We start from the raw sequence: 17,812 nt of genomic DNA, 5'->3' as shown, positions 1-17,812 counted from the left end.
ACTCCCCTGAGGTTTCTAACATAGACAGATACCTCTCCCGAGGTTTCTGAAACAACACTGCCCTCCCCTGCTTTAACTGACATTATCAACAGACCCCCTTGCTGTTAGTTTGACATGGATGGCGTTAACATTTGCAAGAAAAGTACCAAAATACCCTTCTAACAAAGTAAATAAATTAAATGGACTTGGTTCTTGAAATCACAATTCATCTATTTCATTTTGGGATTTGAATCCACTTGAAAACCATTTGGCGTATTTTTCTTGTTATTGTTGTTATTTTGTCTTTTTTTTTGTTTTGTTTCTCCTATTTTTCTCAAACAAAATGATCAATGAAATTTTAAAAAAAATGAATCAAGTTTATATTAAAGCCAAAATTATGCACAAAAATAAAAAAATACATTACTCAGCTTGTTTGGGCTTTCTAGGATTCTACTTTTTGTTGATTCTAATACATCTTTTCCTTCTTCTTTTTTTAAATAAAATTTTAGACCCAACCATCTCTTGAAAATCATAATATCCCAGACTAAAAGGGATGGAAATTAGTAATTCACATGTTCTAACGTTAATCATCCATCAACATGTAACAAAAATAATTTACCAATTTATAAAAAATGAAACTCAGCGTTCTTTCAACGAGTTTTTTCTATCAATAATTTACCGAACTATCAAAATAATTTACCAATACTATGAAAATCACAAATCTGAGACCTTGGTAATTTTACTTTTGAAAATTGATGCATTTGTTTAATTTTTTTAACTTTATTGAGTTTTCTTTATCTGAGAATATGTCAATCAAATTCACTTAGAAAAATTGATAAAACAAAATTCAAAACCACTGTAAGCTAGATGTCTATGTACTACAATGTTAAAAAATAAAACTTTTTAGTGTTATGTGGTTCAGATTTTTACGTTGAAGGCCATTTATCAAAAGAAGAAGAAGAAGAAGTTCTCATTACTTCATTCTTTCCATATCACTTTCATTTGTTCTCAATTATTCATCAAATGACCTTTAGTTCATATCTTTAAGTTCGATCATTGACAAGGTTCGTTCCAGAGGAAAATGCACCTAAAATCAAATATTTCGAGCTAGCTTCCGTGAAAAATTTGGACTTTCTTTTTGATGTTGCAATCACATAAAAACATAAATTTTCAAAGCTTTCATTGAAGTTTAACTAAATTTTGTTCAATTTCAAAAAGAAGAAGAAGAAGAAATTCAATTTTGGCATGCAGAAAACACTTATTGTAAAAAATTAGAGAGAAAAGTTACTTTTAATGTGCTCTACATAGTTGGTTGAAAATATATGAATTAATATTGCAAGTATTTATGCTTATGAGAATGAAGACTATTGAAGGGTTGGGGGCATTGTTAATTAGTAGTATATTCAAAGTAAGGACACCATGACATCAGCATGTCTTGGAACTTCCGTCAAATTTCTAACGTTACTTGGATGGCGGGGGGAGTATGTATATTTTCTTTTAACTAACGTTACTTGGATGGAGGGGGGAGTATGTATATTTTCAGTAAAAGAAAGGGAGGGCAGAGTCATTTCAGAAACCTCAGGGGAGGTATCTGTTTGTGTTAGAAACTTCAGGGGAGGTCAATGAAATTTACCCCCGAAAAATTGGAGAATCGAGAGCCCGACATAGGCCCGTTGGAGGCCTAGTTCTCGTGTCATGAAAATTGGCCCCACCATGGCTCAGTCCAACAAAAATTTGAAAGCTCAATCTGTTTCTTATGGCTATCAAAACCCTGAAACTTACACCCTCCTCAGACTTGGAAGCACCTAAATTTTGGGATAAAAAATGCTATGGACATAGATTAAAGTGCGCAAATTCACTGTTCAATGGATATGGATGTATATCTATCATGTGGGATCCACGTGCATTGGACGCTTTTGAAAAATAGGTGAAGTTTCTTGTAAACTAAAATGAGTAGACAAGTCGTTTCTCTTAACATATAGACAAGTCATTTTCACTAAACTAAATGGACAGGTTTAGTGATAAATTGGCTAAAGGCATAAAATTGTAGACAAATAATATGAGCAAAACAGACAAGTTGTTTCTACTAAATTAAAATGAGTAGATAATTAGTTACACTGAACTAAAATAGACAAGTTTAGTGGAAACAAATTGGCTAAAGACAAGAAGTTGTAGACAAAAAATATGCTTTAAAATACCAAACATCGATATGTATGTAAACAGATTTCATTTGATTTTATACGATGAGCAATTTAAGTTTACAAAAGTGCTACATACACAACAATTCAAATACGACACCAAACACAACCTCTCACATACATATAGGCCCACACAAAATGGGCGTTAAAAATTGGACCGGTGGAAAGAGAAAGTTACTAATAAATAATAAGGTCATAATGGAGCATTTATGATTTTATGTAATTACAAAATGAGAAACTTAATGTGCGATGACATCATGGATGTTAATTAATTAAGGAGTGATTGTAAAGAAGATGGGTATTGAATTTCTTCTTTTTAAATACGTAGTAGTAAAATATTGGCTTCCATCATTAGTGCATGTACACCAGCTTAGAAAATTCTTTTAGCCAGAATACGTACCTAAACAAAATCATTTTAGCTATTCATTTTTCAACGGGAACTACAGCACAACTAGTTATTTCCTCTATTCATCTTTAAACAACTAATTTTTTATTTTTGCTAACATTGTACACATCAGCGGAGATTAGTAGGAAGTGTTAGAGTTAACACATGGAAGGTTCAGAGGCTATTCATAGTCCTGCCCCGAGAGCCTCGCCCCTGTAACAATTTGTTTCGTTGCCACATCATTCCCACCCCCCTTTGTGAGTGGTGCCATCAGATGCCTGAAACAACTTGCCATGCTCTTTGCGATTGTGTTCGTGCCAAAGAAATCTGGACTGCTTTCTATCCTCCTTCCAACACTAGTCAAACCGAAAATTCACTTGACTGGATTTGTTTGAATACCAAAGCTCAAATCTCCTGACCCTTCGGTGTTCCCTAGAACGTTATCTTCCTCGTTGCCATTTGGCACATTTGGAATGACCGCAACCAACGTCTCTCTGAACCCAATTCCAACTCGAGCTCCCCAAGCACTTACATAGCTGCTAAGGCCATTAAAAACAAAGCTTTGGAGTGGTTTTACACTGTACCGCAGCAGTTGGATCCCCACAGGAGTGACATCCTACACTACAAGAAACCAAGTAATAGGTGATGAAAAATGGTGACTCAATTGGTTTTCGTCGCAAATAGTACACATTGGCGATGAAAGCAATTTCGTTGCCAGATGTAATAAATTTTTCGTCGCCAAATGTACCAAATTGGCGACGAAAAATTTTCGTCACCAATTTTGTTACAATCGCGACGAAATTAAACCTTTGGCGATGAAATATTTTGTCCCTAATTTTGTTACAATCATGACGAATTTTTCGTCACCATAAGGATTAATTGGTGGCGATTTTTTTTTCGTCGCTAATTTTGTTACACGAATTTTTTTCGTCAATCTACTTTATTTATTAGTTCTAAGACTCTCTTAGGGCTCTTATTGAAAGCTTTAGAGCCATTTTTTTTTACCCTTTAGGATAAAATAATTTAAAAAATAAAATCTTCACACAGGTTCAAATAGATTGAAAATTGGAGCACTTAATTTTTTAACCATAATTTCACTTACAAAACTAGTAGACAAAACAAATTGAAAAAAAAAATAGTAATCCGCTTTTAACGGGTCAATTTTTTCTTATTTTTCCAAACCCAAGTCCTAATATAGATGGATTTCGATTATTTTGTCAAAACAATCAATTGTAAGTTAATTTTTTTTGCTTACCGTGTATATTAATGGTAATGGTACCAGATGATTAATTTGCACCAATACTAATTCTGTACAGCGAGATAATGAGGTTTAATAAATAAATTTTATGTTTTAAAGTTAATTAAAAACATAACAAATAAAAGAATTAATAGATCTCCTTTTAGTTATCACATTTTATAGAAATGAAATCAAAAAATACTAAAAATAAATATTGAACATATAAGTTATGTATTAGATATTCCCAATATATTCCAAAAAGTATGTCTAGTGTAGTTGGTCGATTGTGCGCGCGCATGAGTTTGGTTAGTCAAAAAGCCCAGGCTCAAAGGAGGCGCAAAAATTGAAATCTTTTTCCATATAAAAAACCGCATTAGCGACGAAATTTGATTTTTGGCTTTCATAGTCAAAAATCAAATTTTGTCGCCAAATTGTTACGTTTGGTGATGAAATTTTTCGTTGCCAATGGTCCTCTAAAATTCATCACCAAAAGGAAAAATAGGCGATGGATTTTTTTTCGTCACAAGCTCTTTTGCGACTAACCTTCACCGACAAATTTAGGCGACGAATTTTTTCGTTGCTAATTTATCTGGCAACGAAATCTGATCTTTGAAGACGAAATTTTTTCGTCACCAATTACATGTTTTCTTGTGGTGCTAGTTGGTTGGACTACCCATCGGGCTCCTTTTGTTAAACTCAATACCAACGGAGCTATCCAGCTAAGTACTGGCAAAGCTTCAACGGGAGGGCTTAATTCGTGATGAACATGGCAGATGGCTTGGAGGGTTCCACAGGAATATCGTGGCAACCTCTAGCCCTATGGCGGAATTGTGGGCCTTACGGGATGGGCTGAGTTTTGCTAAAAGGGATATGGTTTTAAAAAAGTAATATGCTAATCTCCGCCTTAGGCCGGAAGATAATATGTAAAAATGTACATTGATATTCAAGAAAAATATATTGATATTTTTTAAAAATGTATTATTATCCGTGAGATATGTATTGATACCCGAATTTGTTTGAAATTGTTGGCATATTATCCTCCACCTAGTGGGCGGAGGTTAGCAAAACCGTTTAAAAAGTTGGAAGTAGAAACGGATGCCTTGGGGGTTCTCTCCAACTGATCAATGATAAAAATTTATCTAATTACCCAAAAAGCAACCTAGAGGAGGGGGAGGGGGTTGAATAGTGTTGCTAATAATAATGCCCAATTAAAAATTTATCTCTGAGCAACAATATAAAGCAATAAGCAATTAACAAAAATGAACGTGGAAAGTAAAGAGTAGGGATAGAGAAATTTGACACCGAATGTATAGTGGTCCGGCAAGACGGCCTAGTTCACTTCTCAAGCTTCGACTTGAGTTTCTACTATTTTTCGAATAGATTACAACCACTAGCTTTCCTAAGGAGCTAGTGAAGTCCTAAGAAAGAACCTCGATCACCAAGATAATCACCTATCTTGGTTGTAATCTCTCAAGTGTTTAGCACCTAAACACTCTCTTACAATTGATGGAGTATTAATTACAACTCTAATCTCTCAAAATATAATGAAGTTTGTACGTAGCTCACAATTATAACACTTCTCAAAGAGTAGATAAAACAATTTTGCTCACAAATCTCTCAAAGTAATTGTATGAAAAAAGAAGTGTACATAGAAGACGAGGAATATTGCTCTTGTAATTTCTCTGAGTAATCTGGTGTATGTAGCTTGGTGAGTATTCCTCTACCGGACCTCTCCTTTTTATAGCTTCAACAACATTTGAACCGTTGAAAGCTTTTTCCGTTGAGATGAAATCCTCTAGCAGCAAGTTTGATCTTCAATAAATGCAAGGAGCAATCCGTTGAGCCGAAAACAAGTTTTTGCAACGCTCAGGAGTATTAATGGCAAAGAGCAGAAGTCAAAAATGGTGAGCTGAAACAAATCAGAATGTAAAGACAGAAATGATATTGGTACCGACGGTAACATACAGAAAATAAATCGAAGGTCGCGCCAGGCCGTCTTCAGCCACCGGACGGTCGATCCGAGTCGTCCACTTGGAAATATGTTGTTCGATTGCAAGTCCCTAATAGAGTACTTTGAGAAAGTGTCCTTTAAACATATCCACCGAGAAACAAATCAATCCGCAGCTACGTTAACAAGTGATGCGCTAATTTCGATGAGAGATTTTTATATCTATCATAGCATTCCTAGTTGTATTGCTAATGCTTTTTATTCGGAATTGATTGGGATTGTTTACCCTAGAGTTATACCAAAAAAAAAAACCTTCACTAGAAGTGCTTTTCTTTAAACAACTAATTTGTCCCATTGTTTCTTGGAGGAGAGAGGAGCATTTTTTACTTGGTTTTATTTGCTAGAAGGGAGAGAAGAGAGGGATGTATGGTTGAGAAAGTACTCAGAGTGAAGAACATTTACTTCGTTTGATTGAGCATTTACTTGGTTTGATTTGCTAGAGGAGAGAGAAGAGAGGGATGTATGATTGAGAAAGTACTCCTGCCTCAAACGGAGTATTTCTTTATGTTTACCTTTGCTGAAGTCATTAGGACTTCGTTCATTTAAGGATTTTAAATTTAGAATTCAATCATTATTATCTCTTTTTTTTATTTTTTTATTTTATTTTTTCTATCTTTATCTAATCATTAACTCTATTTTTAGTTATTACCCTATTTTTTTCTATACTCATTACTTACAAATTCAAATTTAAAATCTCAACACGAACAAGGTCTAGGTCCGTTTAAAGAAGTACCGTAAATAAATGTAGCATACCTACCTCAATGGCTAGGCTACTAACCCTTGTACCTTGGTAGTTAAGGTTTCACTATGTAAAATACCTTAAAAAAAGGACTCTGCTACACATACCGATGGAGCACACCGACAGGAGCTACTAACGGGCACGTAAGACTCACTCAAGGTATAGCACAGATCCAAGCCGTTCAATATTTAAAAAAAAATGATTGTTCTGTGAAAAATCAGCTCAATCTAATATGTGTAGGTGCTCAATTTTATCTTCCATTTTTCACGAATCCAAAAAAAGAAAAAAGAAATAAAATATTGGATCGAACACCTACACATATCGGATTAAGCTAATTTACAAGGGCTCGCTCGTTTTTTTTTTCAAAAATTACTTCCTCCATCAGGATTTAATAGTCATTTTTTGGAGTTCATGCCATTTTTCAATCGATTATATCTTCCAATTTATAATGTTTTACGTGATTTCAAAAGTATTGTATTATAGAACTAATTGAGATCTATTAAACAAGATCTATATTCGATATGAAATTCATTACGGATTCAAAGATATAACCCATTTTTTAGCTGGTTATAATAGAACAGCTCGAATCATCCATGCGGGGCCCATTGTGTGCCCGTCGGTTTCTTTAGACTTTCTGTAGAAAAAAATCCTTTTTTTTTTTTTTTTTAAAACCAGTTCACGGATATTCTTATTAAACCAAAATACCAAATCAACCAATTACATCTTTGTAAAAAAAAAAAAAAAAAAAATCCTTGGTTGTTGAGGTTTCACTGTGTAAAATACTTAAAAAAAAAAAAAAAATTCCTGCATTGCTAAGCTGCTGCAGAAGAAAAACCCACTCTATCCAACCTAAACCCATTTTCTAGGTTTCTTCGCCGAAGAAAAACCCAGCTGACGAATAACATTGGCGCGTTCGTTTTCACAGAGACAGAGGTTACTTCTCTCTCTCTCTCTCTCTCTCTCTCTCTGTAGACGTGCTTCCATTTCTTCTGATCTCTGCTGTAACCCCGAAGCCCACTGCATTCACATCTGGGTTTCTGTTTTCAGTACAAATTTGAGTCCGTAGGTGTCCATTTCCGTTGTATTTGTGCTTCACCTTTTAGTTGTTTCCTTTTTAGCTTAATTACTAGCATATGTTTTGTATGTTGATTTGTGCATGTTTTATACTGTGTTTCGTTGCTGACATAAGCCAGCGAGGGAAAGATAGGATAATGTAACCAATCTCATCTCTTCAAAATTCGCGCTTTATTAATTTTGTTGAACTTTTCGTATATATTTATATATGGGATATGTATGTGCAATCTTGATCTCGTTTTGAAAGTGTCATCAATATCTTTTTAATGGTAGATATTGTGACAAGTGAATCTGTATATTTTAAAGTATACTTGTAGGGAACAAATGAAGGGCACAACAAGATATAGAGGAAACTGAAGTTTGTAAAGGAGTCTTCGCATTTAGAGATTCAAAATGGGTTCTTGAAACAGAGACCCAAAGTAGAGTATGATTGGGGTGATTTGGTTATCCAAAGTAGACCCAATCTGTTCGGTTTGGGTTTTGGGTTTTGAGGGAGGTTTTTGAGAGTAATGAGTGCTGAGAGATAAATAGAGAAAATTCATTTGGGATTGTGCTCAGGGATTTGAGATGCTTGGAAGAAGATTCGTATTGGGAATCTGTTACCCTATTCAAAAGTTATAGTCAGGGACGAGCTCAAAATCTAGTTGAGGAGGCAGAGATGATTTTAACAAAACAATTTAGGTGGCATTCTTTTTTAAGGAGAAAAAATTGGTACTTTGACTGTAGCGATCCTGAAGCATGGTTGTTTCAAGCTAAACAATTTAGAACTTAGTGGGGGTCTCAAGTCTATTTCAGTGTTTTAAAAGGCCTGAGGCGCATTGAAGTTCCAAGGGCACCTGGAGCCTAAGTGATGAAGCGCGAAGAGCGAACAGTGAGCGTGTGTTGGAAAAAATTGTAGAATATACTTCATCCAGAGACCAAATTACCTAAAACATCAAATATGACATCTATGATTGAGAAAGTGAGAATGGTATTGGTAATGGTAGTCCTTTCTTTTTTTTAGCTCAGTCAATGGGAGTCATTTCTAATGATTATGTTACGGGACTGAGTACAAGATTGCATATTGGGTGTAGTAAGGAGGGCTTCAAATGTTAAGGGTGCTACTATTTTGACTATAGATCGTTTTGTTTTTATTGTAACATACCCTACTTGAGGCTGAAATAGTGGAAAATGCTTGTAATCGACATCCCATCATAGTCTTGGTCTACCAAATGGATCCCAAACTAATTACCTAAGTTATGCTCATTGCTCAAATTTAGTGGAGTTTCTTTCATTTGTGGTCCCAAATCTTGAAAGCTGGCTGATTAAATGCTCTAGTTTTAGTGTCTTCCTCAGTTTTGTTAGCAACTGATTCTGTTGTATTGCACAGGTTTTTATTTTCTTCCTTGCAGTTTCATTCTCTGAGAATGGCGGCAACTGCTTCTTCTGCTATGCACATCACTGCTGCAAGGCCCTCCATTTCTTCCACATGCAGAATTTTCAAGGCTGGTGTAGCAAGTGTTGGTGCTCATAACAAAGGGACATCATGGGCTAAGCTTGCTAGCACTTGTCATATATCATCTGTACAAAGTTTTCGTCGCAATTTTATGTCTTCTCCTGCTAAATTTGAGAAGTTTCCTGCAAAAGCTATGTCTGGATCTGGTGAGAACAAGCCTTCGTCCGGGTTGCCAATCGATTTGAAAGGTTAGACTCGTGTATTTCCTTCTTTTCACGCAGATGCTCATATTACTGGGTTCGGTAGTAAGGCGTCTTTCATGGAAGGCATGAAAGGACGGATCACACTGTCTACATGAGTACAATATTAGGATAGAAATTTTCTTTGCTGACGTGACTGCGATACATTTGTTGATTTGACTTTTCTTCCTTGTGTTTGCTGCTAAAGCACAACTTAAATCAGATCTGATCAAGTGATCAATGATTTTCCATATATCCATGCGACATTTATAGGTAAAACTCAAAGCGGCATCTTTGTTTCGTCATATTCTCCAACGAGTAACGTATACAACTGTTAAAATTAAATTGAGAAGTTGTTGGTTTGTTTCCAAGCCTTTGTCGTATTAGCCATTGGATGTTTGACATTTTTCTAGTCTTGTGAAGTTCACAGCATGACAGAAAATATCCCTTCCTTTTGCCCCTTTTTTGTTGATGGTGCAACAGAGCAGGACTATTTTAGTTTGTTATGGCTTTTTGACTTGCTTCATATGTCATTAGTAAAACAAACACTACTAGTCTACTAGAAGCATTCCCCGTCATTATGTGTATAACTTTGGCGTGTCACATCTCTGAACTACTTTGTGAGAGCATCTTCAAGTTTGATGTCTGATTCCGACTCCGACATAAATTTTCCCGATTTTCAGGATTTTTTTTAAGAATCTAAAACAAATAAATGCCTGACTGGATGACTCATAGTTGCTTCCTTGTGTCATATTTGTCACCTGATAGCACATTATGGCGGTTGTAGTCGATCACTTGATCAACCAAAACTGAATATCTTCTTCATAGGTAAAAGGGCATTTATCGCTGGTATAGCTGATGACAACGGATACGGCTGGGCTATTGCAAAATCTCTCGCTGCTGCAGGTGCTGAAATCCTAGTTGGCACCTGGGTTCCTGTAAGTGGATTGGCTAACCTTAACGGTGGTCGTTTTTAGGCCTTCTGCTAGATTTCTCTGCCTTCTTCAAATTGGGTGGTCTTTAATTGAAAACTTGTTTGCAGGCTTTAAACATGTTTGAGACCAGCTTACGACGTGGGAAGTTTGATGAATCACGGGTGTAAGATTTGGAACTCAGTTTTCTATAACACAAGCATGGGCAGTTTCCTGAGTGTCAGCTTTTACAAATGTCAATTTAAATGTTTCAGGTTACCTGATGGTTCTTTGATGAAGATTACAAAAGTATATGCTCTGGATGCAGTCTTTGACAATCCTGAAGATGTACCTGAAGATGTAAGCAAAAGTGTAACCATTTCATTGAGTATATGTTCTTTGAGTATGCCTGCCATAATTGTTATTGTGGCTCCACGCAGATAAAAGCAAATAAGCGGTATGCAGGATCATCTAATTGGACTGTTCAGGTATGTTCTTTGCTCCACTTTTTTGGGATGCATGTGCAAGTCAATTAGTGGTGGATGACTGTAAACTATGTGTTGCATATTTCTCCTGCATCCCACTATCCCAGTACCCGCTGGTCAGATAATTGTAAAGTTTGTGTTGTACAATTCTCCTACATACCCTGTGCCTCCTAATAATGACCAAAAAACTCTATGCACGTCTACGGGATCTGTCCTATCCCTGATGAAAGAAGCAGCAGTTTTATAGTTTGTATTCTGTAGTTCGATTTCTTTCTGAGTGACCAGTTACTATTATTTACCAGAGGTCCAGAAATTCCATGCACAGCTGCTGGACCCTTGAGTCATAATGCGAAGCAGAAGCTTTCCTTTTCTATAAAGGAAGACTGCTGAAGCTTTGCAGTTTGTACTTGTAGTTCAGGTCCTTTATAAGGATGCGGCTTGGTGCAACTGTGTTGCTGTAAAGGCTCATCTTCCAAGACTTAAGAATTTGAGTAGTTGACTTGTGCCACCTTTTGCAAAAATCAAAGGTCTGATTATACATTGTACAGCCCTTCAGCATCTTAAATTGATGGGAGTAATGGTTTGTGTTTTTTCGCCCTCATGACTAGTAGTGGTCTGACAATTTGTTTCAATGTTGATGTTCTCGTGATCAAGTCAAGTTGAATCGAGGGTTTTTTTTGTTTCCAGACATTTTCACATTTGACTTACGAGTTTTCAATGATCAACTCTTTGTTTTCTAAAATATATCACAGGAAGTTGCAGAATGTGTGAAACAGGATTTTGGAAGCATTGACATTCTGGTGCACTCACTTGCAAATGGGCCAGAGGTATGGTTTTTTGTCATTGCATGTATCGATAATTATATACGTCGGGTGGAAAATATAGATACACACACCATCCATCTTCTTACTTATTAATTTAGGGGCAAATCTTGAACATAGGTCACTAAACCTCTGTTGGAGACATCCAGGAAGGGATATCTGGCAGCAATATCTGCATCAAGTTATTCCTATCTATCTCTGCTGAAACATTTTATTCCAATCATGAACCCAGGTATGCTTCTCAATCTGAGAATCTAATACATGGTGTCTTTTCGTCTTTTGTATCTCTCCGTTTCCTATATGGCAAGACATGGCGGAACTTAAGGTTAGGTTGTTATCGCAGGTGGTTCCTCAGTTTCTCTAACATACATTGCTTCTGAAAGGATCATTCCAGGGTACTGTGTTTTTGTTCTGGCCATATGTTCTTTCCATACTTCAATTTTCCTTCAACAATATCGCACTTGACTGAGAGTGTCCTTATTTCTAAACATGCGCAGATATGGAGGAGGTATGAGTTCAGCCAAAGCAGCACTGGAGAGTGATACGAGAGTAAGTTCTCCTTTAATTAGTACCGAAGCATTTGATTGACCTCATTCTCTGTAGCTCCCCCAGTATTTTGTTTTTAACTGCATATATCAATCTCATTCTTCAGATGCTTGCTTTTGAAGCGGGAAGAAAGCATAAAATTAGGGTCAATGCAATATCTGCCGGTAACTTGACCCTCATCATCTCTATTTGTCTTAGTTTCATTCCCCAAAACAAAAAAGTAAAAAGAACTAGGGTTGTGGAACTTCGAATGATGTTGAACCTGAATAAAGGAGGTATTAGTTGCAATTTTGTTTTAGGGTCTTAACTTGACTCTCTTCATTTACCACCATGGTGAGGGCTACGCTTTCTAATTCTCCTATATACAATTAGTCGATTACATGATTTCTAAAAAGGAAAATTACGTAGATTTCTTACATCAAGTTTTTGAATCCTTAGAAACCTACATATTATATGTATCTTCCTCTAGCGTCTCTTATTTTCCACAAGCACGAATTACATTCTATTTTTAGATCTTGTAAGTGCTCCCTATGATGCACGGACACGGACACGGATACGGACACGGACACCGAAACCGACACCGGGACACGGGAATTCTAAAAAAATGGGGACACGGACACGGCAGGGGACACGCCACGTGTATATTTATTTATTTATTTATATATAAATAATTAATTAATTATAGTTTAGCACCCAGAAATTTTTAAAATAATAATAATTTGGCCCCAAATTTTTTTTAAAAAAATTACAGTTTGACCCCCAATTTTTTCAAAAATTACAGTTTGGCCCCCAAAAATTTTAAAAAAATTGCATTTTGGCCCCTGCCGTGTCCCCATCGGTGTCCCCGCCGTGTCCCCAGCGGTGTCCTGCCGTGTCCCCAGCGGTGTCCCGCCGTGTCCCCAGCGGTGTCCCCCTCAAAATTTAATATTAAAATATGGGACACGCCACGTGGCGTGTCCCGGACGTATCTCCGCGGTGTCCCGCGGTGTCCCCGTGTCCCCGTGTCCTGACACTGCGATTCTTCAACCTTTAGAGGTGTCTGTGCTTCATAGAGTGCTCCCAAACAACCAGTTTCTTCCTCTAGGGTTCTCTTATTTGCCACAAGCACTTTGCAAATTCAATCGACATTATTCCTTTAATTCCCTTATCACAAGGTGGTGGGGGCAAAAATCTTACTTATTTCGTATATGAACATTCAAATGCTTTCTGTGTTATTCAATCTTCTCTCTTTTGACTGGCAAATGAAATTTATCAGGTCCATTGAGGAGCCGTGCTGCAAGAGCCATCGGATTCATTGATACAATGATTGAATACTCAATAGCCAATGCCCCCCTGCAAAAAGAACTATCTGCAGGTAAACTCAGAACATATTGCTGTAATTACGTTATTGTTCCTTTTTCCTTGATTGGGAGAGAGAATAAATAGAAACGATGAGTAAATAATAAAACGGAGAAGATAAATTTGTTTCTTTTGGTTTTCCTCTCCTTGTTCTTCCCTTGGTAAATTCCTCCTCAAATCCATGATCCAAACAAACCTAATATTCCTTCTTAGTTTTTCCGTCTTCGATTTGTCTCACCCGTTATAACTCATATGAAACAGATGAGGTGGGGAACACTGCTGCCTTCCTGGCATCTCCGTTGGCTTCTGCCATAACTGGTGCTGTCATATTTGTTGACAATGGTCTGAATGCAATGGGTATGGCAGTCGATAGTCCTATAATAAAAACCCTCGACATTCCAACGGACAAGCATTAGAGGTAACAGCATTGGCGTCTTTAGGTAGGTAGGTTGAAACAAAATGGTCATCGCCGAGAATGGTTTGGCCAGCAGGCCCCCATTTTTTCCTGAGAGCATCTGTTCCTTTGTTAGAGACATCATCTTTACTTAATTTGATCAGATTGCGGAAATAGATATTTCTGTATGGTTTTCCTTTATGTGCTCTTTATGTGATTCGAAATAATGAACTTCCAACTGGATAAAAGTAACTGAGAGTGCAGGAATTCAGTAATTTGTGCAGTGCATTTTATTCTCTCCCCCCTGGGATCTCGTTCTAAACATGGCTGCTATGGGAAGTAGGGTATTGTGGCTTTCTGCTCTATTTGGACTCTTGAAGCGTTTTTGATGGTGCCAACACAAGGTGACATTTGCGCTGCAAAAGTAGAACGTGTATATATATGGTCCTGAGATTTTTGAGGTCCTAGGCAGAGTGAGAAAATGGGGCCTCTTATCTTTTCTATATATATTAGTTGTGGGATAAAAAAATTAAAATGGTAGGTATGCGAAGAATAGGTCCTCGTCCGTTACGTTGCGTGTTTGAGTCTTGAAAAAGGCAGTCTTAAACCATTTTTTTTTGGGAAAACTTGAACAATTGTCTCTGAAAAAAAAGGAAGGAGTGGGGTTCGAACTCGCGTACTTGTGGTTAGATAGTAGAGAACTTACCATCAGAGCTACACTAGCCTATCTGCAGAAAGTTGTCTATACATAATATTTAATATATTTCGAGATTTTGGGGCCTACAGTTGGGCTGAAAACAGGAGGCCCAGGGCGCCCTCCCGGTGGGCTTATGCCCAGGGCCGGTCCTGTATCCGGACTCTGACGCATGTCCAAGTGAGATTGGGAACTGTTAAAGAACATGCACCGACCCACAAATTAACACGGGTCTGGATCCATTTTTTAGACCGGCAGTTAGTTTTCTGTATCAACAACGTTTGCCAAATTGAGCTTTGATTGAGTTCAAGCCCAGGAGATATTATAAGCAATCTACCGGCCGCTCCTGTTTAGTAGCACCTCTTCCCGGGCGCTTCATGTTTATCCGGAAATGCACCGCCAAGTCCCACCGCTCCATTCAAATCAAATTCTTTGTCCCCTCTTCCACTAATCAAATGGTATGTAGATCAGTCATTAATAATTTTTGGAAACCCCATGAAAGTGCCTAAAATCATAAATTCTATGAAAGCGCCTACACCGCTAAAATTCTATGAAACTAAGTGCACCCTAAGACTATGAAAGTGCTTAAACTACTAGAACACTAAAAATCTTATGAATCTAAGTGTACTCTAAAACTCTATGAAAGTGCCTAAAACTCTATTTTTATATTCAACATAAGTCTTGTTTTATAGATCTCGTTGATTAGGTTCTAAAAATATAAATTTTACGCAAAACGGTCATATATAATAGAAGTTATGGCATTTTAAACTTTGTAAATACAGAAAAATAAAAAATTGGCGCCTATCCTTGGTGGGAATTAATTCCCCGCGTTGGACTTCGTGGGAATTACTTTCCAGTAATCTGGACCGGCCGGGAATGCAGTAGTATTGGGCCAATAAGGCCAAATGATTCATGCACGGGAATTGGGTCATAATATTTGCAGGATGGGCTAGGAAGTGATGAAGCCCAGGACGACGTGAGGCCGGCCCAGAAGGCACGTGATGAACAAAAATATTTAAAAGCAAGTCCAAGTTAAAATGAGCGCAAAAAATAAAATGGTTCTTTTACGTATACCCAAAAAACTTCTTTAACTTTAGGGAAAATGACGGCTAATGACGTGTTTAGATAATTAATATTTTCTAAAGATAAGTTAAGAACATTTGTTAATACTGAAAATATTCCTGTCGGGTATTAATTATCCAAACACGTCTTGGGCCGTCATTTTCCCTTAACTTTAACCCCAACATTTTTTGAAAATTACTACCTTTCGGTAGGGCTGCAAACAAGCCGAGCCGAGTTTTACTATGTTCAAGCTTGTTTATTAAGTTTTTAACGAACACGAGCTCAATGAAAACTTAACGAGTCGAGCTCGAGCTTGTTCACGAGCCTCGACGGACCAATGAAAAATGTATATATATCATCGCATAGACGTAATACAACCAAAAATATTTTGATTGTGAAGGTATATATCTTTCATTTTCTTATGCAGGGATGGTGTGCTGGTGTGCGTGTGCTCTCACCTCCCTTGGTTGATTGGAAACTGAAAACAAAAAGAACAAATTATGAAATAATAATAAAAATCTTTAACTTAAGTGTATATACCCCGGCTTGCGAGCCGACTCGAGCCGAGCTTATCCTAGCTCGAGCTCGGCTCGTTTACAAAACGAGCTGAAAAAATCGGCTCGAGCTTGTTCGTTTAACTTCCAAGCCAAGCTTGAACGAGCCACTAACGAGCTGAGTTGCGAGCCGCTCGCGAATGGCTCGGTTCGTTTGCAGCCCTAACCTTCGGTAATTATTAACAAATCTTACGCGATGGCAATATGGTCAAAAAAATTGGGGCTGTTCCAGGGATACTTAAAAAAACATTCCAAATCTCAATTTCATAGTTCCCGATCAAATTTTTATGATTCAAACCGTTCAATGTGTATAGAATGTGATTTTAAGGGTGCCAGCTAGAAATTAGCAAAAAATATGATAAGCAAGTGCTTGTTTTGAGCAGTTTTTAATTGAAACGTTCATCAAATTTGAGCTAAAAACTGCTCAGATCAAGCCCTTTTCGGTCATTTTTTTTCCTGATTTCTCGCGGACACTCATAAAATTCATGTTCTAATCGCATTGAGCGGCTCGGATTATTAAAATTTGATTGAAAACTATGAGATGTTTTAAGTGTCCTCAAAACTGCCCCGAAAAAAATACATTGTAATATATTCTTCACATTATACCTCCAACCACAACTATTTTTAAAATCTATTCTGTATGTATCGTCTACACTTTCACATATCTCTTAGGATAATAATTTTAAACTTATAGTAATTCACAGCATAAAATTTAAAATCTTTAGGGAAAAAAAAACTGGCTCCCAAACGCTCCTTGAGGAAATTGATAGTAAAAGTCGATGCATATTCAGTTCCATAGGTGACTAGAAAAAAATAATTTATTCATGACCAAATTAACAAATAAGAAACAAATCAAGAAATAAAAAAGAATAGCTTTTGCGATTAGTTTCATTTTCCGATCTTTCCATTTCACCTGTCCGCTTCAATCCAGTCCCACATACAGATCCAAGATATAAAGATAACCTAAATTATATGGTAAAAGGTTAATTTCTTTAACTCTACGTACGGGATACAAAAATCAATCAAAGAAATGAAAATTAAGTCCGAAGGTATAGTTTCTTTGCTCTAGGAAAATTCCAAATCAATCAAAGAAATGAAAAAGAGAGAGTAGGTTTTGTCTATAATAAATCTATATAATTTCCAAGTATTTTCATTTTACGGAGTACCTTTTAAACTCCAGTAGCACATACAGATCCAAGATCTAAAAATAGCCTTAAATATGAATACAAAATAAGTACTTAAATTTTCTTTACAAGGATAATCTAAAACACCCACGTTTAGACAAACTAGCTAGAGAACCTTTTAGTACCAAGTAGAACCCAAATTACAGTTAAAAAACAAAAGAACCAAGTTGTTAGTTCTCTCTCTCTCTCTCTCTCTCTCTCTCATTAGGATTAAACATAGAAGGAACGATAATACGTAGATAACGAACCAACCGAGCAACAAGAAAATAGTAAAAAAAAAATGAAGACCAAAGACATTAAAACCCTAATCAAATATAAAAAATTTTAAAATCAACCCAGTAGACTGACAATAATGAATGTATGAATATATATTAAAAGGTATAAAAAGAACACAAAAATATGTGTTTTTCTTATTTTCTAGTGTGCTTATCGTCAGTTCAGTGGACTGACCATAGCAAGACCGATCAAATATTTGAACGAAATAGTAAAACCAAAAATACATACATATGTATACACAGAGAAATATATA

The 17,812-nt window shown here is 36.6% G+C and overlaps 1 protein-coding gene across 3 annotated transcripts; it reads left to right on the top strand.

The window, feature by feature from the left end:
- The first annotated feature begins 7,346 nt into the window (after nt 1-7,346).
- LOC131313617 (enoyl-[acyl-carrier-protein] reductase [NADH], chloroplastic-like) lies at nt 7,347-14,064 on the top strand. Of its 3 annotated transcripts, none has more exons than XM_058342019.1 (13): nt 7,347-7,479; nt 8,990-9,303; nt 10,123-10,232; nt 10,337-10,392; nt 10,481-10,565; nt 10,646-10,693; nt 11,443-11,517; nt 11,632-11,743; nt 11,855-11,906; nt 12,009-12,060; nt 12,164-12,221; nt 13,313-13,411; nt 13,657-14,064. In XM_058342019.1, exons 2-13 carry the CDS (start codon nt 9,027-9,029, stop codon nt 13,809-13,811), a joined length of 1,179 nt encoding a protein of 392 aa, XP_058198002.1. In that variant the 5' UTR covers nt 7,347-7,479; nt 8,990-9,026; the 3' UTR covers nt 13,812-14,064. The 3 variants fall into 3 exon arrangements, with proteins under 3 accessions (XP_058198002.1, XP_058198001.1, XP_058198003.1); XM_058342018.1 differs by having other exon boundaries at nt 7,457-7,608; XM_058342020.1 differs by lacking the exon at nt 7,347-7,479 and adding an exon at nt 7,594-7,612.
- The last annotated feature ends 3,748 nt before the right edge of the window (nt 14,065-17,812 follow it).

The sequence above is a fragment of the Rhododendron vialii genome, chromosome 13a (assembly GCF_030253575.1).
Source record: "Rhododendron vialii isolate Sample 1 chromosome 13a, ASM3025357v1".
NCBI classification, from domain to species: Eukaryota; Viridiplantae; Streptophyta; class Magnoliopsida; order Ericales; family Ericaceae; genus Rhododendron; species Rhododendron vialii.
Note: the sequence above shows the minus strand (reverse complement) of the source record. Positions and strands in the feature narration are given on the sequence as shown.

What these genes read in the sequence shown, in the direction of transcription:
- LOC131313617 (XM_058342019.1), top strand. Translation starts at nt 9,027, where the DNA reads ATGGCGGCAACTGCTTCTTCTGCTATGCACATCACTGCTGCAAGGCCC. An exon ending in CACTGGAGAGTGATACGAGA is followed by an intron (nt 12,061 to 12,163) that starts GTAAGTTCTCCT and finishes CTCATTCTTCAG; the next exon opens with ATGCTTGCTTTTGAAGCGGG. An exon ending in GGTCAATGCAATATCTGCCG is followed by an intron (nt 12,222 to 13,312) that starts GTAACTTGACCC and finishes GAAATTTATCAG; the next exon opens with GTCCATTGAGGAGCCGTGCT.